The following is a 23,940-nucleotide window of genomic DNA, read 5'->3' as shown; positions in this document are numbered from 1 at the left end:
CCCTTTCGCGTCCTCGCCAGGTGCGGAAACTCTCTGGCCCCCTACCGGCGCACTTGCCCGCCATACGATTAACGGTTTGCGACCAGTCCTGAGCTCTTCCAGAGAGATCGCGACACGTCCGCCTGATGAGTTGTCCGAGGGCCCCGAAGAAACGAAAGCGCACATCGTTGACGAAGTACACAACCTGGTGGCGGACAATGTCCAAGGCGTACGTCTGGGGCGAGAGGTAGGCACAGCCGAACCGGGCGAGCGGAAGAAGCATGGTGCCGATCGTGAAAGCTGCCAGCAGAAACACGAGAGTCGATGCAACGGCCGCGACAGAGTTGTGCAAGGTCCATAAGAGGATGAGAAGGCCCGCAAGGAACAAAGAGAGCGCTAGCTGCAGCAGGATTGGGATGGACATGACGATGGCCCCGACGCGCCACTTGATCAGGTTGTTCAGCCGATACTGGCGAAGCCGCGCGGTCTCGCGAGAAGTGCTGGGCGAGATTCCGCCGCAGTACTCGTTCAGCCATTGCTTCACCATGATGCCTACCGAAGCCGAGGAAAGGCTGAGGATGAGGCTCGAGAACCAGAGTGCATTCAGCCAGACGGCGGCCCGAGGAGCGTGGGGCGTAGGCGTGTCCGTCTGTCGGTATGCCGGCTGTGTGGAGTTGACGAACGGAGGATTGTTCGAGAAGCTGCTGAGCTGCGCCGAGATTTGCTGTAATGCTACAAGGACCGGATCAGGTGTCGGGGCCGGCTGCAAAAGCTGGTACGACTGCACGTTGAACGCAGTCAGGATGGCGGAGAACAAACCCGCCTGTTTTCTTTTTGTAAGTCAGGTATAATGCTACAGAGTCAATCACTTACATAAACCAGGTAAGTGTCGATTTCGGCGTTCCAACGCTTGACCATCTCGTCGCTGTAGGTCTTCACTATCTCCGCTGTGTCCGACCATGCCTTTGCCTTCTCGTCGGGAGTGAACAGTGTCTCTCGGCTCTTCAGAACATCCTAGCATGATTTATCAGCATCTGAAAGGTATTTTGAAAAAGGAACGTGCCTTGAGAGTAGGTGGTGTCCAAGGTAACGTCAAAGGCGCGTCTTGGTTCGCAGTCGTCTTGAACGTCGCCGCATCGCCACGTTGTCCTTTCGGCAGTGCTTCCTTTGGTCTGGAAAAGGGTGGCATTTCCATTGCGCTTTCAGCGATACAGATGCTGGACGCTAGGATTGGGAGACGATGAGGGTAATTGCTACGAATTCGACGGTCTCGTCAAATTATCGTGCACTGCCTTTCCGGCCTAGCATCGCATTCCCACGATTTTGGCGCCCACGGGCCTTTCCCTCGTCTCTCCCATTCCTGCCGCCGCAGTCCATGAGTCTTGTCTACTATTCGCCTTTTCAGCAACACCCACGAACGGCCGTATACATTCACTAAATGCCCTCGCGTGCAGTCCCTCGTGTTCTGCTTAATTTAGTCGGTCAAATGGCAACGGCGGGCGCATATACACTTTCTGGTGTGCGCCGCCCGAGAACTTTGCGGGGTGTTGATTTCCCTCATCCCGTGCTAGACGCGATGCCCATTCAAACACAGAAAAGCGCTCCGTTGTCGAAGACTGGACTTGGATCCCGGATACTTCTTCGTGCACGGCGCCGTTCCCCCTCCCATGCCTCCGCCCATCGAAACACTTCCCGCGCTCAAGTACTAGGGGAAGTTGAACTACGTGGAGCATAACCCTATCCCAGGACTACATAGGAGATACATAAGCCTGTGGCTCGGGCGCGGGCGTGGGTTGCAAGTGGGAAGGACGGAAGATCCAGAGTGAGTGTATGTCTACTTCTTGGCGCGGCACTCGATGTGTGCGAGGAACGCTCAATCTCACACTCGCAGGAAGTAAACATAGTACTCCGCTCTGGCTGGTAACGTGCTGCACCTCGCGGATGCAGTCAGTATGTGTGCATGACCAGCGGGATCGGCCGCCCTCGGTTGCCTCCACGTCCAGCGTGTCCGCAAACTTCATTCTCAAGCTCGTTCAGCTAGCTGCGCTTTCTACGCGCGCCCAATCTCTTCTAGCCCGCTGGCTTTCCAGAGAATGCATAGGTGATGCACTACATGAAGGCGACGAAGGGCTTATCTAGGACGCGAACACGTCGAGTGTCTCTATGCGCCCGCTGCCTTCACGGATGGCCGTCGTCTGGCCTCACAGATTTGAGCCCGGAAGTATCATGCGTGCTCTCAGGGCGCATCGCAGGTGTGATCGCTCACAGGGAAGACTAGGCCCACGTCAAGCTGAGGCGCGTGCAGGAGGGCGCGCATAGTATTTAATGCGAGGTGCCTCCGTTGCGGAGCCCCTCAGTACCCCGGCTATTCCGACACACCCCTCGAGTGGGAAGCACATTGTGACACTCATCTCTAGGCTCGTCAAGTGCATCCGCGCGCGGAATAACGCAGCGCGACTTGATAGACTACGCAACGCTCCAGTCGGTATCGCGCCCCCGGGCAACATCTCGTACGCGCGTGCGTTGGCGACGCGTTTCGCCCGCCGCGGCTCTTGTCAAAGCTCAAGATCGAGAACTCCTTGAAAGCTATGGCGTAGACGCAGGACGCAGTCTTGTTGCGGACTTCGTGTATTGACTGCAAGTAGACATAATGTACACGGCAAGAGAGCTTGAGAAGAGCGACGACAGCCTGTTAACCTGGCAGGAGAACTTGTTTATGAGAGATCTCGGAGTTGAATTCGAGGTTGTAAAGAGGATGGGCGTAAATTTACGACGTGTTCGGGATATAGAAGAAAGGGAGGACATGGACGTTCAATCTGGATAGAGTGAAAACCGTGATGGAAGCTTCCGGCGGGCTCTTGGGCGGGTACCGAGTACATAAGGAGAATCCAGTTGCCAAGAGGGCAGCAAACTAAACGCGAAGGAATTTAATACGAAGACGGCGACTTCGTCGCGGATTCTGTTTGCGAGAAGGTCCTACCGACCACTGGATGTGTCAGTACAGGGTTATTGTTCGTTGAATGGCGCATCGGCTCACTGGTCATCTTAACTGTGGCGGCTCAGATGCAGGGCCGGAAAAGTTGCATATCCTGTTTTCATCTTCTCCTCGCAAACGTTACATAGGGGGTCCGGGAGCGGGCGCTACAGCAACGAGGCGTGAGGCTAGTTGAGCAACATCATGCCCGAAGCACTCACCGCCGTCTTCGACGCCGCCATGAAATGAAGATCGCGGCGAGGCGTGCAGCTCGTCGGGCGGAGGCAGCGGCGTAGCCTTATCGACTGGATCCTGAACCTGCGGCAATGATTCGCCGGTCGGACTTGATGTAGGTGGTTCGACTAGAATGGGAGCAGGTGACTCTATCACGACGGAAGTAGGCCGTTCGACCGAAACAGAAGCTGCAGGTGGCTCGGCCGGAGCAGACGTGGATGCGACGTTCCTATAACAGCAGCAGGTAAGTCAGTGATATGGGGCGGGCACATCGAGTGGACGACTCACGGAGACACGTTGGGGCCGGATTGAGCTTTGTTACTTCGGCGTCGGCGGCGACGTGAGGATCCGTGAGCCTCCCTCATCGCTCTGAGTCGGACCAACTTTTCCTCCAGGGTGTCGTCGTCATCGTCGCGGGTACGCACCCTGTAGTCATTCTCGGGTCGACCAAACCGGCGCATCGCATCCTGCAGTGCGATAACCACCCGCTCCAGTGCGGATATACGATCTGGAGGGAATAATACTTGGACTCCAGGGAGAGCAGGCTCATCCGTTACGATGTTCACGAGGGCGGATAGCTGTACAACGGAGTGCCCGAACCAGACATGATCGGATATGGCCATGTCTTCGAAGTTGGCGGCCTCCAGGCGACCCGTTAGACGACGGAGCACGTACTCGATGTAAAACGGAGAAACGGCCTCGACAATGGTGCACTCCAGAATAATGTTGGTTGCAGTGATTTGCATGCAGAATCCCGAAGCAGTTTGAGTTTCCGGGCCTTCCATCATGCCTAATGCGTGCGCGGCCATCGCAACTGATTTACAGACCGAGTTAGACGGAACATTATCTTTTGTAGAGAATGCTCTGCTTACCGTATCGGGTGGTACGCAAACGAACGCGGCTTCGATTACACCTCACGAGTATTGTTTGCATCGCAAGAAGCCCTCCGTATGTAACCCTCGGGTTGGAGGTCAATCCCACATTATGACAGGCTGCTATCGATAGGGCCATCAATGTTCTGTCCACACCCTCGGGTTTGAAGTCTGACGGCAACATTTCCGGAGTGTCGAAGTGCAGGTAGATCCTGTAGTCCGACGCCGCCTGCTGAACTCCCGAAGCAGTGCTGCGGCAGAGCAGAGAATCGGCCCAGAGGTCGTAGATCACGGGGCCAGTTGAGCCCACCACCGCACAAACGTGTTGGGAGGGGGTGACACCGAAGTGGTTCTCGTCTATTTCTTGCAGCCTCTCGATGCAGGTGACGACGTGAATGCTTGGCTCAAGCTCGGACAGGCATACAGCGGCGGTAGCAAGGAGGTCAGGATTCATGGCAGCGTCGTACGCTGCACAGATGATGTCGGCGTCCAACGACTCGCTGTACGCGGACACCAGTGATTGCTCGATTCCACGCCAAGTAGGGGCTTTGGCCGGAGCCCACTTCACGATTGCTTGGGCAATTCGTCGGAGTGGAGTCCGCATCATGTGGTGGCGACGAAAGAGATATCGCACGACAGGATGTAGACTTTGCGCAATAGATGTCTTGACGAAGCTGGGGCCACGACGGAGGAGGCGGTATATAGCAAGACTCTGGGGTGAGAGGTACGCGCAACCGGCTTTGATCGAGGGAAGGAACACGGTGGATAGTGTGAACACGCCCAGCAAACCCGCCAAGACAGTTGAAACGGCCGCAACGGTGGGGTGGAGGGTCCAAAGGAGCACCAGGAGACCGGCGAGAAATAAGGCCACTGCAACCTGCAGAAGAACCGGGATGCTGTTGACGATGTCTCCGACGTGCCACTTGATCAGATTGTTCAGGCGGTATTGACGAAGCCGTGCAGTTTGGCGAGAGGTGCCCGTCTCGGACTCGGAGGAGATGCCACCGATGTACTCGTTCAACCATTGTTTGATCATGATCCCGACGGAGGCCGATGAGAGACTGAGAATAAGGGAGGAAAACCATAGGGTGTTCAGCCAGATTGCCGCGCGAGGAATAGCTGGCGGAGGAGTGCTGCCTTGCTGGAATGCCGGGTGGGTGGAATTGATGAATGACGGGGGAGGGCCAGTAGAGAAGCTACTGAGCTGCAGCGAGATCTGCTGAAGAGCGAGTAGCGTGGGGTCCGATGTAGCCGGCTGCAGGAGCAGATATGATTCGACGTTGAATGCGGTGATAACCGCAGACAATAGACCGGCCTATACACCACCCATCAGAGAGGTCTAAGTCGCATCTGGAGTTCGACGTACGAAGACGAGGTATGTATCAATCTCCGCATTCCACCGCTTGATCATTCCATCACTGTACTGTTGTACAATCTTCGTCGTCTTCGCCCACGATTCTTCCCTTTCCCTTTTCGCTTCCTCGCCAGTGTATCGTGCCCTACGCTTCTTAAGCTCTTCCTGAAGTGTTGTGTCAATGTCGAATGGACGCAGAGCTTGTTATCTAAGAGTATGAGTATGACGTACATCGAGCAATGTCGGAGGGAATACCCCGACGAAGAGGCTTGCAACACCAAGACCAAAGTCTACTGCGAAAGGGTTTCCTTGGGAGCTGCCGACCGTCGAGGGTGTGTCGCCCTCTGTCACCGCGCTCTCCGAGTCTGAATTGTGGGATTGGTCCATAAATTTTGTACTTGTGGATCAACAGTATTCCAGAAGCGAAGCTTGAAGAGCTGGAGGTTCTACTCAGCAGGTATTCTGAGCGGCGAATCGGGGTAGGACAGCAAGAGGGTCATGCTCGAGCCTGCCAATGCCACCAGTCGACTCGTGGGATACGCCACGCCGCCAGGATCGATGGGCATGGTATGGCCCTTACGTACCCGCGACGGTGGTCCGCATACACATCGATAGCGTAGGACTGCACGAAATACTTTCCCAGCGCACGAGCCTGTGTCCCGTGATGATACGATACTTACGGCTTCTCCTTCTCGGATATATTCCGGGGAGTTGCGTGCGTTCTCAATGCAGTCCTTCAAACGCTCCGTTCTGAGTACTGAGGCGAGGTCGGGCTGTGGTCTACAATTGAGCACGACCGGCCGACTGCGTGGAGCAACTCGGGCGCTGCTCCACCCAGTCGTGGGCCGGTGCCCACACTGGACCGGCGCTGCGCCAGCTCCGTTTCAAGAGGGGCAGCCCGCTCGGAGATAGAGAAATCTCCCGCATGGAGGTGAGGACCGTGTGGTACTTTCAACGCGCTAGTAAGACAAATGTGCGGTTGCACGAGCTAAGGCAGCCGCAGACGAGAAGATCGTGAAGCGAACACACCGCACACTAAATGTTCTTGCAAAGCACTTGATACACTGCAGAAGACTCAAGCACCGGCTACTGGGAAGAAGAGTACTGGTCAGCTGCGCTGGCTGGCTCGACCGAAGGGCGCACTGACCGTAGATCTCAAACACCTGGTACTACCTCCTCTGCCGTGCGAGCGGGGGCCAGGACGTCTCTGAAGCGCTCCAGTAGCCGATCGTATATCTTGATTTCGGAAGCGATCCATTCGAAACGCTGGTCGGGCAACAAGGTCTCCCGCCGAGCGGCTACCACATGTTCCAGGGTCGAGACAAAGTTGGGCGGGAGGGCTGTGTCGGGGAAGGTCGCATGCTCTGCAAGGACGACGTCGATCAGCGCCATGAGCTCTTCTTCCACGCGACTCCAGCTGCGACCATCGACCCCCATTATGCGGAGAGCTCCCTCGAGGCGAAGGAGGGTGTCACGGACGAAAGGGACCAACACATCTCGATCCTGGTCTCGGTCGGGGGCAACACCGTTCTTCGCTATCTGAGCCATGCACTGGAGGAGAACAGTCGCGGCTGCCATGGATTCGCCCACTGGGTCGCTTCTTGGGGCGGATTCATCCTGCGGCTTGTCCTGCTGTATGCGGTGGCCAACAGCCGCGGCAGCTGATCGTGCCGTCAATCCGTGAGCGTGGAAGGAAACACATAAACTAGTTCACGCACCGGACCGGATTACACTGCCGTCGGTGGGCGGCTTGATGTGGAGGAGCAAGCCCCTAATGGCGAGAAGGGCAGCGGAAGGATGATTAGACGCAGGGAACACGTCGTGCTCGGTGAATGAGAGAGACGAGATCGCGGAAAGGATCCATCCTGTGAGCCCGACATCGACATCCAGATCCGGCGGCTCCGTCATGTCTGGATTATAATATCGAAGACTGAAGGGGAGGTACGAGTAGAGGGCGCGCACGGTGTCGCGCCAATGCTCGTCTCTGAGTTCGGCGTGAACGTCTGCAAGACAGATCAACGTGTTGATCCACAGTGTGATCTCCGTGTAGACCGTCTTGCTTGAAAAGAACGGACGGCGCAAACTATAGTGGCTGTTGTGCACCTTGTCCAGCATCCGGAAGCACTGGATGACGTCCTGAGGCTGCAGGTCGGTGAGACACTTCGCCACGGTGGATAGTGTACCGTGGTCCATGCTGGTGTCGTACGCCATGGTTAGTAGGTCGGCGTCGAGAGGGCCCTTCATGCCGACGTCAGCCAGGTCCCTTTCGCGTCCACGCCAGGTACGGAAGCTCTCGGGCCCCCTACCGGCGCACTTGCCCACCATGCGGTTGACGGTTTGCGACCAGTGTTGCACTTCTCCAGAGAGATGGTGGTCCGTCCGCCTGATGAGCCGTCCGAAGCTCCTGAAGAGACGAAAGCGCACATCGTTGACGAAGTATACAATCCGGTGGCGGACCATGTCCAAAGCGTACGTCTGGGGCGAGAGGTAGGCACAGCCGAACCGGGCAAGCGGAAGAAGCATGGTACCGATTGTGAATGCTGCGAGCAGAAACACGAGACTTGATGCAACGGCCGCGACAGAGTTGTGAAGGGTCCATAGGAGGATAAGGAGGCCGGCAAGGAAAAGAGAGAGCGCTAGCTGCAGCAAGACCGGGATGGACATGACGATGGCCCCGACGCGCCACTTGATCAGGTTGTTCAACCGGTACTGGCGAAGTCGCGCGGTCTCGCGAGAAGTACTGGGCGAGATCCCACCGCAGTACTCGTTCAGCCATTGTTTCACCATGATGCCGACCGAAGCCGAAGACAGGCTGAGGATGAGACTCGAGAACCAGAGTGCATTCAGCCAGACGGCGGCCCGAGGAGCGCGGGGCGTAGGCGTGTCCGTCTGTCGGTATGCCGGTTGAGTGGAATTAACGAACGGAGGGTTGTTCGAGAAGCTGCTGAGCTGGGCCGATATTTGCTGTAAGGCGGCCAGGACCGGGTCTGTCGTCGGGGCCGGCTGGAGGAGCTGGTACGACTGAACGCTGAACGCAGTCAAGATTGCGGAGAACAAACCCGCCTGTTTTCGCTTCTTAAGTAGGGTGTCATCTTACGAAGTCCATCACTTACGTAGACCAGGTAAGTGTCGATTTCGGCATTCCAACGCTTGACCATCTCATCGCTGTAGGTCTTCACTATCTCCGCTGTCTCCGACCATGCCTTTGCCTTCTCGTCGACGCTTAATAGTGTCTTGCGCGTCTTCAATAGCTCCTGATATCGTTCGATGATAAGAAGTGGTTTGGCTCTTCAAAGGATAGACTCGCCTTGAGCGAAGGCGGTGTCCATGGCAATGTCAAGGGCACCGACTCGTCTTGACTTGGACTCACTGGCATCCTGGGATTTAACGAATCAGCACGTTGTCCCCTCGGCAGTGCTTCCGTTGTCGTTGAAATGGGCTGCATTTCCATTGCGCGTTTAGGGACACGGATACTCGACACTGGTATTGGGAGACGATGAGGGCAAGAGCCAAGGAGACTGAGTATTTCGAGTTTTGTCATCGGCACCCTTTTCTGGTCCACCGTCATATTCCCACGGGTTCGACGCTGCCGGAGGAGGAGGAGGAACGGTTCGGTTCATTCGATGCGCGCTACTAGTACAGTTACAAACACCACGAGTCGCACAGTTACATACCCTACGAAACGTGAAGCCTACAACTATATGTAAATAACGAACAAAAAACCACGAGCAAGTACTTAGATATTGAGAACGAATTTCATCCGTCTGACTCTTAGGCTGTTCCGTATAGTGCAAATCCGTTCTGCTATGGATATCGTGCTCCTGGCGCTCGAAGCGCAGGCGTTGTGTTATAACCCCAAGAAAAAAATTAAACCTGTAAGGTAAGGACTGGCCGTGTCCCAGCGCAGTCCTTGTAACTCCCACAACGCCGGGCAGAGGACAGTCGTAAGCATAGTAAGACTATATATATCGGGCAGCGAGCAGGAATAACGGCGGTGTGTAGTTGTTCCTCCCTAAGCACGGGGATCTGCAAGCCACAGTTCATGGGTCGGTTCACCGACATTGTCCCCGAAGGGCCATGAGCGCGCACCGTTATCCAACGGGTTTCCTTCGCCCCCGACATCCTGTACGAGGTCGTATGGGGTCGCCCCTTACTGGGCGAGTGCCAAAGTACATCCTCTCTTTAGTAGATGAGGATGATTTCCTTGCGGCGGACATCCAACATGATGTCCGTCATATAGTTCTCGAGGACTAGTCGGGACTCCGAGTCCTCCAATCCGAGCAAAGTTGCAATCACACTCGTTTACGCCCTACGCCGCGGGAGGTCTGCGGCAGAATTCCGACGGAACACAAGGGTTTCCTCGGTATGCATAAGGACCGGACGTGTGGTAGTGGTACATGTCGCGATTGCGAGCTATGTGGCAACCGCTAGTGGATGCAGGCGCCCGTCGGCGTCATCCAACATGGCGAGAAGCCATCCAGCCTCTTCCAACCCTCAGATCCTCACGAAACTCGACGTACGTCGTAAGGATGGTGGCAGGGTTGGTCTGGGAGGGCGACGGGCTACGAAGAGCGACAGGGGGTGCAAGAAATGCTCCCAAACCATCTTTCAGGGGCTACATTCGCCACTCTGAACAGGCATCCGCCGACTACGGCAGGCATCCACCCCGTGGGTAGGCCTCTGCACGAGGGCAGGCATCTGCACCATGGCAGGCATCCGCACAGCGGGGACGGAGGGGTGCAGGGCAACGTGCAGGAGGAACCAAATAGTACGTACCGCATCCACTTCGCGCGCATCCGCCCACACGCGTGCAGTGCATGTTCGCATCGTCCTCGCATATCCGGGGCGCGGACACGCATTCTGGCTCAGCACGCCATGGCGCCGTTGAGCTGCGGGGCGCGTCCGGATCTGAGATCTGAGAAACGGGACCAACTTGCGCCCTTTTGCCTCCTCTTGCGCAAAGTGTCTCATCGCTCGCGCGTCTGCCACCAGGTATATTAAATACGTGTGGAAAGAAGTGGACCAAGTCAGAATGTCCCATGAGTTGAGTAGTTGATGTGCGTGCATTACGAACGGAAGCGCCTATGCACGCTCCAGGTCTACCCAGACAACTTGACGTTGACACCCGTATAACGCTGTATTAGCGGGCTCACAAGGAGCATTTTGAGAAAAGGGTATCGAGCATGCATGCATTGGACAGGCCGGAGCCTACAAAGCCGTCCTACAAGCCGGCAAGTATCCAGATGACATCATTCCCACATAGAGCGTCCAAACCGTCCTCGAGGCAGCCCGGACAACACAGGCTCGCAGGCACGTACATGCACGTCCGTACAATGTGGCCGAGCGAAGATGATCCACAGTCCAGAGAGGTGGGTATCATGAGCGCCGCCGCCGGAGGAGGGCGCTCGCTGGGGGAGCAGTTGCGCGGCGCGGGGGCTCATGCCAGGATCGCTCCAGCGAGAGCGGCCGCGATTCCAAAGAGGCCGGTGCCGCCGACGGCGTGTAGAGCTCCGGCGCTGTTCCCCTGCCCAGCGCTGCTGCTGCTCGTCGCCGAAGCGGAGGTAGAAGAAGATGGGGAGGTGGCGGACGAGGGGGCCGCGCTGGAGCTATTACGCGAGGCGGACCCAGACGCGGAGGTCGACGACGTGAACGGGTCGGAAAAGGTTGTCGAGGGGGGAGCGGTGGGGAAGGAGAGGGAAGTGCTCGAGGATGCTTGCGCGCAGAACTGCTGGGCGATGGACTCGGCCGACGCGAGGTCGCCCGAGCACTGTGCCGTGATGCATGCAACGAGGCCGGAGGTAAACTTCGAGGGGCTGCACAAATGAGGCACAGTTTGAAAAACTCGAGGGGAGAAAGGAGGGGAATCACTCACTTTGTGCAGTAACAGTTTACATCCACAATGCTGTCGCACCCATCCTGAGAGATCGCCAACCCCAAGCACTGATTCGCTTTACACCCCGCACGCCGTTAGTCGCCCTTATTATGCTCTAGACGGGGCGTGGTACTCACCACAGGTCGACAGCCCACTCAAACTCGGGAACTGCGCCGACGATGTCGCAGTCCCGTTCCCACTCGCACTCGCGGACCCAGCGCTCGATGCAGAGCCGCTCGCGCTGGACGTTGGTGTGAAGGACACGCTCAGCCCGACAGATGCCGTAGATGACTCTGCTGGGGGCGTCAGCGACGCAGCAGCATCGACATAGGGCGCCAGATGCAGCAAAAGCGGAAAGAGGAGCGTAGTGAGAAAACGCGCGAACATGGCTGGTAGGAGATTTATGGGCGTTCTGTAGTGTCAAAAGTGTCGATGAGCGCAATTGTTGGTCTCAGGCGATGTTCACGTACTGTGAGCCAGATCCTCCTTTCCAACGACACAACAGGGAGAAAAGAACGAATACGAGACCGCAGAAGGACTCAGACTGTACGGTAAGGTGGAGGAGGCGGTGGTGGACGAGAGGGACGCCTGGAGAGTGGGGAACGACCGATCAGGAACAATGGAGTTCAGGTGGCGCCCACGTGCGTACATCCTCGGCAACTGTACATACGTTCCTTGAAGGGCTCCTGCTCCTCACGGTGGATGGAGTGAACGAGTAGTTATTCAACCGTTTGCTCACGCACATGTACTGACGTGCTTTATGATACGTAAGTGCTCGAATAGTTCGTACGATGCAGCACAGTGTTGCAGGTGATCATCATTACCGACCGCCACAAGGTGTGGCGTTTGAATTTTGGCCTGAATAGACGAAGGACTGAAGCGAAGCTGTTGCAAGGCAAAGGTAATACATGCGGAGAGCACCTAGAGGTAGTACGCTAGACGAGGTGAGAAAAAGACATGGCCTACGGGCAAGCATGAAATATACGCAGAACACATAAGGAAAGCCTGTCAAGCAGCTACCGGCTAACTACTACGACTTACATTCAGCCAGCTACGTATCCCAACCGTCCATACAGAACTAGTACTCAACAGCATCATCGTCGTCTCCAGCCGCAGGAGCCGACGGCGCCTCGGTCTTCTTGGGAGCTGCGTCCTCTTTACTCTCCCCGCCCGCCTTCGCCTCGGCAGGCTGGGATTCGGCAGGTTTTGCGTCGTCTACGTCCATGGTTGTCTCCCCGGTCTCCTCTGGTGCGCTCGCGGGGGGTGCTGCGGGCTTCTCCTCTTCCACTGCCATCGGTGCGTCGGGGGCCGCGGGTTCTGACGGCTTGTCGTCGCCCTCTGGCCGTTCTGTCTTCTTGCGGCTCTCCTCCTCCGCGACGCGCTGCCGGAGCTGGTTGATTTCCTCAACACCAGCAGCGCGCTCCGTCTTGAATGCCTCCCACTCCGCCTCCGCCGCCTCCTTGACCTGCAAATATGGACATTGAGTTGGGGCATCCTATTGAGAAGGGAGGGTCAACACATACCTCTGCTTTTCTCCTCTGGAGAAACGCGTCTTGGGAGGGGAGAAGCTTCGCGGGGAGGTAGTACAGCGGTGGTGGGCGCGTCCGTGGCGGAGGCGCGAGCGGGTTGATGGACGCGGGTTCTTCGGAGTCACCGGATGGTATCACATCGGACGTGAGCAAGAAATTGGACAAGAGGGGAAGCCGTGTCCGCCGGAGTTTATGCTACACGCGACGCGGCATACGTCAGCGCTCCGTCTCGAGTAGGGGGAGTGGGTCGAGTATAGAGAAGGATGGAACGGAGTAGACACGTACAATCGAGTCCTTGAGCTGAAGCTCCTCCTCTTTGCGGTTCGCGATCGTCTTGTCCTTTTTCGCCTCCTCGGCGCGCCTGACAGAGTCAGTCTCTTTCCGCAGCTTATCCTGTAACCTCTGTTCGATCAACTGCCTCTTCTTGGCCTGTCATTACAAGCCCGCTGTCAGCGAACACACATGCGCAGAAGAAAGGAATGGTGACGCACTGCGTCGCTCGCGTTGCGCTCCTTGTCCTCGTTTTGCGCCCTCTTGAGCGTGCCGAGGACGAGCCCGAACATGGTCTTGCCGCGTTTGCGCTCGCGCGGCTCGACGGCCATGTCGATGCGTGGCCGCTTCTTCGTCGTGTTCCCGTCTGCGCCCGCGTCGGGCGCGGGCGTCGTCTCGACCTGCATGGCGGCGTCTTGCGACGGGGCGGGGGAGTCGCGGACAGGTCTGTGTGACGCGTAACGTCAGTTGAGTGTGCAGATCGGGTGTCATGGGGTCTTTGTACGCACTCTTCTGTCGACATGTTGCCTGAAAAGTTGAATAAGGAGCCAAGGAAGAAGACAGGGATAGGTGGAGATGGACGTCGAAGACAACGAGCTAAGGCTGGAGCGCGCGGGCTACTGAACCAGAAGCGCCCGTAAGTAACAGCTTTCACAAGCCGATAAGCTCTCCTTTGAACAGGGGTAAGCACTCTTTGAATACGGGTAAGTCTGCCTTGAGAAGGGTAAGCTTCGCGGATATTAGCTCTGATTAGCACCATTACCTCTTTCCCCTTCAACTTCTTTCTTCCTAACTCTCATCTTTGGGACTACGACTACAGCGACAGCTTCGCGTTCTTCAGCTCGGACGAAAAATAGCACAGAACCGCGCTGCGTCGAGCCGCTATGGATCCGTTCGAAGTGCGCATGCAATTCCTGGGGCTGCTCAGGAGACTGGATGCGTACGTTCTCCTCTCAATCGCACGTCCGGACATCCTGAACGACCGACAGCTCCCAACAGTCTATAAGAAAGATCGTCGGCTATGCCGTGAAATACTGTCCTTCCTGCGGTGAAGACCTGTGGGACTGCATGCTTGAGGAGTGCCAGAAGGTGTGTCTCACGCATGTACGCACTCACAGGGATTAGGACTCACTTCGCGATCTCGCTAGGGCTCTCTGAACAGCAGAATCAACATCTTGTACCTGGTGGACTCGTTATGCGAAGCCTCTCTACTCTCGAAGCCACCACCAGGCGTAAGCCAACCTGCGTCGTCGTACGTCAACTATGTCACGCGCGACCTGCGGAAAGTCGTCGATGGCGTCGTCCCCGAAGGGCGGCAAGGCCTTCCAAACCTGATGAGCACAAGACAGGTGCGCCCCACTTCCCATTCTACTCCGCCTCTCCCCTCACCCCCCGTAGATCCTGGAAAGCTGGCGGACCAAGCGCATTATCGAGCCGCAAAAGGTCGAAGAGGCCATCACCCTGCTAGACGAGCGACGCGCCGCCGCGATCGCCTCCGCCGCGAGCGGAACGTCGCCCGAGTCGTCTGCGGGCGCGCTCTCGCGGGACGACATCAAGCGACGCATGGAGGAGGACCGGGAGCGGCACAAGCGCCTGCGCGAGCGGCGCTGGGTGCAGCCGGTCGGGCAGGACATGCCCGCGGCGATGCCGCCGCTGGCGAGCTTCATGCCGCTGACGGACGAGGGCGCGGGCGTGGACGAGCTCGCGCTGGACATCGAGTTCGACAACGAGTGGGAGACGACGAGCGACTGGAACGAAGACGACGACGAGGCGGTCGCGGATGAGAACGAGCTGTGCTTTTTGGAGCCCGCGGAGTATGATGCGCGGGATGAGCAGGCGATGGACTTGTCGTGACGGTGATGTGTTGTGTTTTGTATTTTTGTGAGTCTCTATCCTTCCGGATGCCTATATGCTAACGCGCGTGCCGATGCAACAGATGTCCTTTCTTGTTGCAATTTGTGAACGTCATCACAGTTCAACATATCACTACCGCAGCCCCCATATATTGCAGTTGAAGTGAAGCCCCTCTTTCGTGACTATCAGCCTGCTGTATACCTGATGCTCGTGGGTATGCAAGCAATGGTGAGGTCTATGACACTTTCCCGTGATGATTTAGGCAATGTTACGACACAACGCGAGCAGATATCCAAGACCATATGCCGACGCCGACATGTGCATGACAAACTGTGCTGCAGCCACCTGCTAAGTGATATGCGAGAGGTGTGGGTTGATGTAACTGCTGTTGACGTAGCCTCAGTACTCGCGGAGTGGCAACTGTTGTCTGTTTGTCCGCGTTGTTTCTAGGGCCCCCATCGCCATGCAAAACACCTGTTCTTGAAGTTCGCACACGGATCTTACAGGCTTGTCGCGCTCCATGTATGTTCTCCAGCTAATTCGACATCACATCACTTACTGGAGATAGATTCGCGCCAATATATATGCAAAACGCTCACCACTATGGCTAGCGCCGCGCCTCAGCGCCGAATGCGATGCTGGACCGGGAAAGGCAGTGTACGACATCACTCGACCCACTCGGGTTCCTTGGCTCTTACTCCCATCGTCTCCCAATACCGGTGTCGAGTATCTCTGAAAGCGCAATGGAAATGCTGCCTACTTCAAGGCCAACAGGAGCACCATCGGGAAGACAACTCGATGGTTCGGCGGCGAATCCCAAGACGACTTCAAATCAGGAGGCGTCGGTGCCCTTGACATTGCCATGGACGCCACCTGCTCTTAAGGCGAGTTCATTCTCCAGAATTCCATGCATATTCTCATAAATCATGATATCAGGAGGTATTGAAGACACGCGAGACTCTGTTCACGGCCGACGAGAAGGCAAAGGCATGGTCGGAGACAGCGGAGATAGTGAAGGCCTATAGCGATGAAATGGTCAAGCGTTGGAACGCAGAAATTGACACCTATCTGGTCTACGTAAGTCTCTAGCTGAAAAGATGATGCTCTACTTACGAAGCGAAAACAGGCGGGTTTGTTCTCCGCCATCCTGACTGCGTTCAACGTGCAGTCGTACCAGCTCCTCCAGCCGGCCCCGACAACAGACCCGGTCCTGGTCGCTTTACAGCAAATCTCGGCCCAGCTCAGCAGCTTCTCGACAAACCCTCCGTTCGTCAACTCCACTCAGCCGGCATACCGACAGACGGACACGCCCACGCCCCGCGCTCCTCGCGCGGCTGTCTGGCTGAATGCACTCTGGTTTTCGAGCCTTATTCTCAGCCTTTCCTCGGCTTCGGTAGGCATCATGGTGAAGCAATGGCTGAACGAGTACTGCGGCGGAATCTCGCCCAGCACTTCTCGCGAGACCGCGCGACTTCGCCAGTATCGGTTGAACAACCTGATCAAGTGGCGCGTCGGGGCCATCGTCATGTCCATCCCAATCCTGCTGCAGCTAGCACTCTCGCTTTTCCTTGCCGGCCTTCTCATCCTCTTATGGACCCTTCATAACTCTGTCGCGGCCGTTGCATCGACTCTCGTGTTTCTGCTGGCAGCTTTCACCATCGGCACCATGCTTCTTCCGCTCGCCAGGTTTGGCTGTGTGTACCTCTCGCCCCAGACGTACGCCTTGGACATTGTCCGCCACCGGGTTGTGTACTTCGTCAACGATGTGCGCTTTCGTCTCTTCCGGGCCCTCGGACAACTTATTAGGCGGACGTGTCGCGATGCCTCTGGAAGAGCTCAGGACTGGTCGCAAGCTGTCAACCGTATGCTAGGCAAGTGCGCCGGCAGGGGGCCCGAAAGCTTTCGTACCTGGCGCGGCCGTGAAAGGGGTCTGGTAGGGTTCGAGATGGACAACTCCCTCGACGCGGATTCACTCACCATGGCGTATGACACCAACATGGACTACGGTACGCTATCAACTGTAGCACAATGTCTTACCGACTTGCAGCCTCAAGACGCCATCAACTGTTTCCGGATGCTGGACAAAGTGCACCTCAGACACTATAATCTACGGCGTCCCAATTCTTCAAGCATGACAGTCTACCCGGAGCCTATTCTGTGGATCAACACACTGGTCTGCCTCGCAAACGTGGACGCGGAGCTCAGAGACGAAAACTGGCACGATGCTCTGCGCGCCCTCTACTCGTATCTCCCTCTCAGTTTAAAATATCACCGTTCCGATATCTCGTTACCACTGAACTTGGATATCCGACAGGCCGATTGGATCCTCTCCGCCATCTCTTCTCTTGCGTTCTACGAGCGTGACGTGTTCCCTGCCTCCAATAAACCTTTCTCTGCCCTTCTCGCTATCAGGGGCTTGCTACCCCGCGTCAAGCTACCAGCCGACAGTAGTGCAACCCGCTCTGGTATGTACTACGCCGTATATCTCCTCCAATATTCTCCCGCTGACCAGGGGCGCCGTTAGCTGCCGCGGCTGTAGGCCACTATATACAGAAGAAGCCGCCGGGCGAAGTCGCTTCAAGAAGCGATCCAGTGGGTGAATCCATCGCAGCCGCAACTGTTCTCCTGCAGTGCGTCGCTCAGATGTCGAAGAGCGCTGCTGAGGTACCCGACCAAGGGCGGGATCGAGAAGTGTTGTCCCCCTTCGTTCGCGACACCCTTCTCTGCCTGGAAGGCGCCCTTCGCACGAGGGAGCTTGATGATCGTAGCTGGGATCGCATCGAAGAAGAGCTCATGGCGCTGATCGACGTGGTCCTCGCGGAGCACGCTGCTTCCCTGGGCACAGTTCTCCCGCCCAACTTCGTCTCGACTCTGGAGCGTGTGGTCGCTGCCCGGAGGGCTACTCAGCTACCTGATCAACACTTCAAATGGGTCGCCTCCGAGATCGCGGTTTACGATCAGCTTCTGGAGCGCTTCAGAGAATCGTTAGACCCGGCTCGCACAGCAGAGGGGCCAGCAGAAGGTGTCTGAATTTACGGTGAGCTCGTCCTCCGATCATGCGAGCGAGTGCAACCGACTTATTTTCCTTAGTACCCAACATTTGACTCTCTGCGGTGTATCTAGTTAGCGAACAGAGACACAGTTGCTTCACAGGGATAGCGAATATGCGGTGTGTCCGTAGACGCCGCACGCTCCTCTAGGCTGTATATGCCTTCGCTCGCGCAACCGCACCGGCGTCCTCGCACCCAAGCGGTAGTTATCTGCCGGTCCCGCTCGAGATACCCTCTCAAGACGCACCCTAATCTAGTGCGGAGCAGCGCTCAAGTTGCCTTAGGTTGGTAGCCGGGCGCCATTCGCACTCGAGCGTAGATCGCAGGGTCTCACCTCGGTACAGAGTACGGATACGACCGCATCGAATAGGAGAACGCGCGCAACCATGCGGAATATGTGCCGAGAGCCCGAAGCCGTAACTTGTCAGTGTCATTCTATCACGGGACGCAGGCGCGTACGCCGTGTACCTGGGAAATACCTCCGTGCACCTCCTGCGCTATCGATGTGTGCGGGAAGCAACGTTGCAGGTACGTAATGGCCATGCAATGGCCATCGATCCTCGAGGCATAGTATCTCTCACGAGTCGAGCTGGTGGCACAGGTGGGCTCGAGGACAAATCCCTTGTCGTCCGACTCCAATCTGTAGCTCATTGCTCATTGCTCAGTAGAACCAATACTCCATCTGTGGGATAACTTTGATCCATACGCACCACCATCCCATGGATCAATCACGCAATCCAGACCCGGCCAGCGCGGCGGCACACGACGGCACCACATGCTCGACTGCTGGCCCCACTCAGGAATCCCCGCATAACGCAGCGAATATACCGGCTCACGACATTCTCTCAGTTGCGGTGCTCCCCCCAGGAGCACTCGAGGTTAGTTGCGTAGATTGGCAAGTTTTGTATCAAATTGAAACTGACAGAATACTAGGAAGAGCTCAAAACAAGGGAGACGCGGTACACTGGCGAAAATCCGAAGAGGGAAAGGGAAGAAGCATGGTCAAAGACGACAAAGATTGTACAACAGTACAGCGACGAGATGATCAAGCGGTGGAACGCAGAGATCGATACATACCTCGTCTTCGTACGTCGCACTCCTACACGGTGTGAACTCACCAGCTGACGGGCGAGATAGGCTGGTCTTTTCTCAGCGGTACTCACCGCCTTCAACGTTGAATCGTACCTGCTGCTGCAGCCGGACACTCCGGATCCCACCCTCCTCGCACTCCAGCAGATCTCGCTGCAGCTCAGTAGCTTTTCGACTGGTCCCCCTCCAGTGTTCGTAAACTCTACCCATCCAGCATTGGCGCAAGGCGACCCGCCCTCGCCGCCCATTCCTCGTTCGGCGATCTGGCTGAACACCCTATGGTTCTCATCCCTTATACTCAGTCTATCATCGGCCTCCGTCGGAATCATGGTCAAGCAATGGCTGAACGAGTACACCAGCGGGATATCCTCCGAGTCCGAGGCGGGCACATCTCGACAAACGGCTCGTCTTCGCCAGTATCGCCTCAACAACTTGATCAAGTGGCATGTCGGCGACATCGTCAACACGATCCCTGTTCTGCTGCAGGTATCATTGGCGCTGTTCCTCGCCGGGCTCTTGGTGCTACTTTGGACCCTCCACCCAACCGTCGCCGCTGTTTCAACGACCTTGGCAGGTCTGCTGGGTGTGTTCACTTTGTCCACTGTAGTCCTCCCGTCGATCAAATCCGGATGTGCGTACCTGTCTCCCCAAAGTCTTGCATTGTATCGCATCTTCCGGCGCGGCCCGACCTTCGTCAAGATTGCTATCGGCCAACGGATATACCCTCTGACACTCTTTCTGTTTCGTCGCCACCGTATCATGCGGACCCCACTTCGACGGGTTGCACAGGCCCTACTCAAGACATGGGGTCCGCCTATGGCCCCTACTTGGCGCGGTATCGAGCAATCGATAATTGCCAAGGAAAGTCAGGGTTTAGATGTCGACATAATCGCCGAGGCGTACGACGCAGCAATGGATCCCGACCTTCTCGCCACAGCCGCTGTATGCCTCTCTGAGCTCGAGCCAAGTATGCACGTGGTCAAATGCATCGAGCGGCTACAAATCATAGACGAGAGCCACTTCGGTATGTCGCCCTCTTCCCACCTTGGCGCTGTGGTTGGCTCTACCGGCCCCGTCATCTATGAACTTTGGGCCGACTCTCTGCTCTGCCGCTGCACTCCTTTCCAAGTCCACACAGTGGACTCGGACTATCGGCTCTACCTGCACTTCAATTACCCGAAGTTACTTCCTCCAAACATCAACCCCGACGGTGTCGAGAGAGCCTTGAAGGCCCTGTCGATAGCAGCGTGTCACAATTTGGAACTGAGTCATCACTGGAAACTCGCATACAGACCGCTCATTTCGATACGCGCAATACTCGTCAAGTGTGTTCGCAGCCATATTCCGTTAGGCAGCACCCAGTATGGTAAGCAGTACCTTCTCAATGAAAGGGCACGCCATGTCTGACTTGATTCTTGAACGATTAACCTATTATAAGCTGTTGTCGCTGCGCATCGAGTGGGCCTCTCGAAAGGCCCGCCGGACAGCCAAGACGTTATTCAATTCTGCTTATATATTGCCGCTACCAACATCCTTCTGGAGTGCGTAATCATCCGGAATGCCTCTCAGGAAGGCCCTTCGAAAATCGTCGATTATGCCAACTACACACTTCACCGCCTGATGGACGGCATGCACACCGCTAACTACGAGGCTATCGCCACATCCGATCATTCCTGGTTTGTGCACGTTGTTACGGAGCTCGCCTCGCTCGTGAACGTTGTGACGCAAGAACCTGCTTTCCCCATTCGCGCGCTCATCCCCGAGGATCGCATATCCACTTTGGAACATGCGATTATCTCTCTACGGGATGCGATGCACCGCTTTGGTCGACCCGAGGAAGACTATATGGTCCGCGACCGCGCCGACAAAGACGAAACCCTCGAGGACAAGCTTGTTCGTCTCAAGGAGATTAAGTCTCGCTACTACGGATCCGAGTCCGCTCCGCAAGGAGAAAACCCTCAATCCGGAACAAATGTGGCACCGTGAGTCGTCTGCAGGATATAGTACTTGTGCATCTGTGCACTGACCTGATTGCTACCATTGTAGGATCGTACCAGACCCGGCCGAAACCCCTGCGACGTCTGGCCCCCCTGAACTGTTGCCTGCCTTCGTCACGGTCGGATCGCCCTCAGCCATCGATATCGAAAAACTTCCTGTCCGGATCACTCCTGCTCCGGTCGGTACGCCAAGTGCTCCTGCCGCAGCTGGACCGTCCACTTCTGCCCTAGCCTTCAATCCATCGTCGCGTGCTCCGATTTCCGTCACGGCCACCAACCCTGATATGTTGCAGGCGTTGTCGCACCACGGCATTCCCAACGAGCCACATGCTTCCCCGCAATCTCCATCGCACCACGGTGTCTCTGATGGCAGTGGCAACTTGTTCAGGCGCGATGTCGTCTGGCAAGTAGCCTCACATCGCGTTCGCGTGGCTCCCGCTCCCGAACCCTCGCCTTAGTGGTTGTCAGGATGAGATGAAACAGAACGGTGGAGCTATCACAGTATGTTTTCGACACAATAACCGGGCCGGCGTTTCGTTGACTGGCCAGTAACTGTTTGCTAACACATTTGGTTCACAGGACCTTCTCCGCGTGGCACTAGGATCTTGTTTCCCCCTGCAGCACTGTATTGACCTCCGAAGCCCTATTTGTACGTCTATGCCCTTCCTTTCTTATGTACATCAAAAATATTTGTACTACCTGTATGCCGAAATTCTTTCATACTCGGATTCAACTCCGGTATTCCTCGTGATTTTCTTTCCCCTGACAGTGTACGCTGTCGTCGACTCCTCCTGCCATGCACAATATATTCTTTTGCTGTCTGTACAAAAAGCTCAACTGGAAAGCTCTCTGCATCCCGCGTTCGCGCCCTCGATTCCAAGAGAGCTACGGTTGACGGAACACGTCACTGACACGCGCGTACGAGACATGCACATCGCCGAAGGCGCGCGACCGGCTGGAGTATCGCGTATGTATGGTATGTAGATCAGAATGGCCACGACTCGCTCTGCACGTAAATTGACCTCATCCGTGTGGTAATAAGCGTCGCGGGGTGCTTCTACTTTGAGAAGAGGATAATGTCGACGGCTTGGGGGAGTTGATGAATCTACCAACACGTCCGTCTTGTTTTCGGGGTACGCAACAGCCTGGGTGCCTTGTATGCCATGCGACGCATACTTTGTGGCACACATGGGGGATCTTCGTGTGCCGAGTCGTCCAAATTAGCGACTTGATTTTGTGCGGCGGGCTTGACCAACGCTACTTGGCTCGCGCGTAACTTGAGCCCAGTCTGGAGCTCGTCGGTGAGAGTACCAGCAGTGAACGCGTCGAGACGCTATACTTATATTCACCTTCTCCGGGGACGGCTCTCTAAAATATTGTGTGTGTATATCTCCTTCGCCTCAATTTTCCCTGGGCAGGGGTGTATGGTCAGGGAGTTGTCGGTGGAGGAACTTGGAAGCGGAAGAGAAGCGCTGTCGGTGTTCTCGGCTTTCAGCGACACATTGCAAACGAGCGTCTTCTCTATGCCTCTTGCACTGTCCGCAACCTTGGCATCCACCCGGGCCCTGGTCGAACTTGGGCTTCATATTTTGGTTCTTTGCTGTCGAGGATAGGTCGAAATACGAAATGGCTGACAATGCAGAAAGCGATGGATCGATTTCGAGTCCTCGGACTCTGCCGTGAATCCCGCCAACGGCGTGGCAGATAAACGTCTTTCACATCTCACAACGATAGGAGTTTCACCATTTCAACGACCTAGATCCCTATAAACATCCAAACTGGTGGACGGCGGGTGTGAACAAAAAGCTGCTGCTGAAAGCGTTGAGGCCGAGGGAGAGCGGCGAGAGATAGATCTGAATCGGCATGGATGTCGGCCGTTGCCGAATATGGGCGCCTTCGGTGGTCTCTGCCGCAGAACACCTTGCTCAGCACCTCCATCATGATATCCCTCGAGCAGAAGCAATAACTCTCTCATGTCTCAGTATCAAGATCCAGACAAAAGCGCGTCTGCGCACAGCACGCATCTGACGATAGGAAGCACTAGCGAACTCTCTACCGCTCCGCCGAATGCGAAGTCCGGACTCCCGGACCTTCCATGGACACTCCCCGAAGGATTACTCGATGTTTGTCCCATCATGCGAGGATTTGTGCGTGCACTGTGCGGCTGACAGAAACTTTAGGAAGAACTCAATAAGCGGAAGACACGATACACGAAAAGCAAGAAGCCAAAAAGGGCGGCGAAGGAAAGGGAAGAAGCGTGGTCGAAGACGACGAGAATCGTACAACAGTACAGCGACGGTATGATCAAGCGGTGGAACGCGGAGATCGATACATACCTCGTCTTCGTACGTCGCGTCCATATATGGCTTGAGAGTCTCTGACGGGCGGGGGCGACAAACAGGCCGGTCTTTTCTCCGCCGTGTTGACTGCCTTCAACGTGCAATCCTACATCCTCCTTCAGCCGGAAACTCCGGACCCCACCCTTTTCGCTCTTCAGCAGATATCCCTGCAGCTTAGTAGCTTTTCTTCTGGCTCTCCCCCGACGTTCGTCAACTCTACCCATCCAGCATTTCAGCAAGGCAACACGCCTCCGCCGCCCATTCCTCGATGGGCAGTCTGGTTGAACACCCTGTGGTTCTCCTCCCTCATCCTCAGTCTCTCGTCTGCCTCGATTGGTATCATGGTTAAGCAATGGTTGAACGAATATGCGAGCGGTATCTCCTCCGAGTCGGAGGCGGGCACCTCTCGCCAAACTGCTCGTCTTCGCCAACACCGCCTCAACAACCTGATCAAATGGCATGTCGGAGACATCGTCAACACGATCCCTGTTCTGCTGCAGGTCTCACTAGCATTGTTTCTTGCGGGC

General features: G+C 56.2%; 8 protein-coding genes across 8 annotated transcripts; 3 read left to right on the top strand and 5 right to left on the bottom strand.

The window, feature by feature from the left end:
- Positions 1-664: 664 nt before the first annotated feature.
- On the bottom strand, positions 665-5,572 carry TRAVEDRAFT_87494 (uncharacterized protein; the record flags this gene model as incomplete). Its single annotated transcript, XM_008044731.1, has 2 exons — positions 665-802; positions 5,426-5,572. Coding segments are annotated over 2 exons (285 nt in total), but the record flags the coding sequence as incomplete, so codon positions are not given.
- A 996-nt stretch (positions 5,573-6,568) lies between these two features.
- On the bottom strand, positions 6,569-7,606 carry TRAVEDRAFT_23167 (uncharacterized protein; the record flags this gene model as incomplete). The annotated part of the gene is made up of 2 exons (XM_008044342.1): positions 6,569-7,074; positions 7,132-7,606. The coding sequence occupies 2 exons, from the start codon at positions 7,604-7,606 to the stop codon at positions 6,569-6,571; spliced, it is 981 nt and encodes a 326-aa protein (XP_008042533.1).
- A 426-nt stretch (positions 7,607-8,032) lies between these two features.
- On the bottom strand, positions 8,033-8,619 carry TRAVEDRAFT_91001 (uncharacterized protein; the record flags this gene model as incomplete). Its single annotated transcript, XM_008044730.1, has 2 exons — positions 8,033-8,476; positions 8,527-8,619. Coding segments are annotated over 2 exons (537 nt in total), but the record flags the coding sequence as incomplete, so codon positions are not given.
- Positions 8,620-10,591: 1,972 nt separating this feature from the next.
- On the bottom strand, positions 10,592-11,866 carry TRAVEDRAFT_31151 (uncharacterized protein). The gene is made up of 4 exons (XM_008044416.1): positions 11,756-11,866; positions 11,423-11,697; positions 11,286-11,361; positions 10,592-11,226 (listed from the first exon to the last, which is right to left on the bottom strand). Exons 2-4 carry the CDS (start codon positions 11,670-11,672, stop codon positions 10,851-10,853), a joined length of 702 nt encoding a protein of 233 aa, XP_008042607.1. The 5' UTR covers positions 11,673-11,697; positions 11,756-11,866; the 3' UTR covers positions 10,592-10,850.
- A 497-nt stretch (positions 11,867-12,363) lies between these two features.
- Positions 12,364-13,491, bottom strand: TRAVEDRAFT_131947 (uncharacterized protein; the record flags this gene model as incomplete). Its single annotated transcript, XM_008044729.1, has 4 exons — positions 12,364-12,750; positions 12,809-13,009; positions 13,100-13,243; positions 13,306-13,491. 4 exons carry the CDS (start codon positions 13,489-13,491, stop codon positions 12,364-12,366), a joined length of 918 nt encoding a protein of 305 aa, XP_008042920.1.
- A 477-nt stretch (positions 13,492-13,968) lies between these two features.
- On the top strand, positions 13,969-14,938 carry TRAVEDRAFT_132668 (uncharacterized protein; the record flags this gene model as incomplete). Its single annotated transcript, XM_008044728.1, has 4 exons — positions 13,969-14,024; positions 14,074-14,173; positions 14,233-14,433; positions 14,483-14,938. 4 exons carry the CDS (start codon positions 13,969-13,971, stop codon positions 14,936-14,938), a joined length of 813 nt encoding a protein of 270 aa, XP_008042919.1.
- A 990-nt stretch (positions 14,939-15,928) lies between these two features.
- Positions 15,929-16,394, top strand: TRAVEDRAFT_98338 (uncharacterized protein; the record flags this gene model as incomplete). Its single annotated transcript, XM_008044727.1, has 2 exons — positions 15,929-16,009; positions 16,065-16,394. Coding segments are annotated over 2 exons (411 nt in total), but the record flags the coding sequence as incomplete, so codon positions are not given.
- Positions 16,395-18,978: 2,584 nt separating this feature from the next.
- On the top strand, positions 18,979-23,901 carry TRAVEDRAFT_84410 (uncharacterized protein; the record flags this gene model as incomplete). The annotated part of the gene is made up of 2 exons (XM_008044726.1): positions 18,979-19,074; positions 23,476-23,901. Coding segments are annotated over 2 exons (522 nt in total), but the record flags the coding sequence as incomplete, so codon positions are not given.
- Positions 23,902-23,940: the final 39 nt, after the last annotated feature.

Source organism: Trametes versicolor, assembly GCF_000271585.1.
Source record: "Trametes versicolor FP-101664 SS1 unplaced genomic scaffold TRAVEscaffold_11, whole genome shotgun sequence".
In the NCBI taxonomy this organism is placed as follows: domain Eukaryota; kingdom Fungi; phylum Basidiomycota; class Agaricomycetes; order Polyporales; family Polyporaceae; genus Trametes; species Trametes versicolor.
Note: the sequence above shows the minus strand (reverse complement) of the source record. Positions and strands in the feature narration are given on the sequence as shown.

What these genes read in the sequence shown, in the direction of transcription:
- TRAVEDRAFT_31151 (XM_008044416.1), bottom strand. Translation starts at nt 11,672, where the DNA reads ATGTTCGCGCGTTTTCTCACTACGCTCCTCTTTCCGCTTTTGCTGCAT. An exon ending in GAGTGGGCTGTCGACCTGTG is followed by an intron (nt 11,362 to 11,422) that starts GTGAGTACCACG and finishes CGGGGTGTAAAG; the next exon opens with CGAATCAGTGCTTGGGGTTG. An exon ending in GTAAACTGTTACTGCACAAA is followed by an intron (nt 11,227 to 11,285) that starts GTGAGTGATTCC and finishes TCATTTGTGCAG; the next exon opens with CCCCTCGAAGTTTACCTCCG.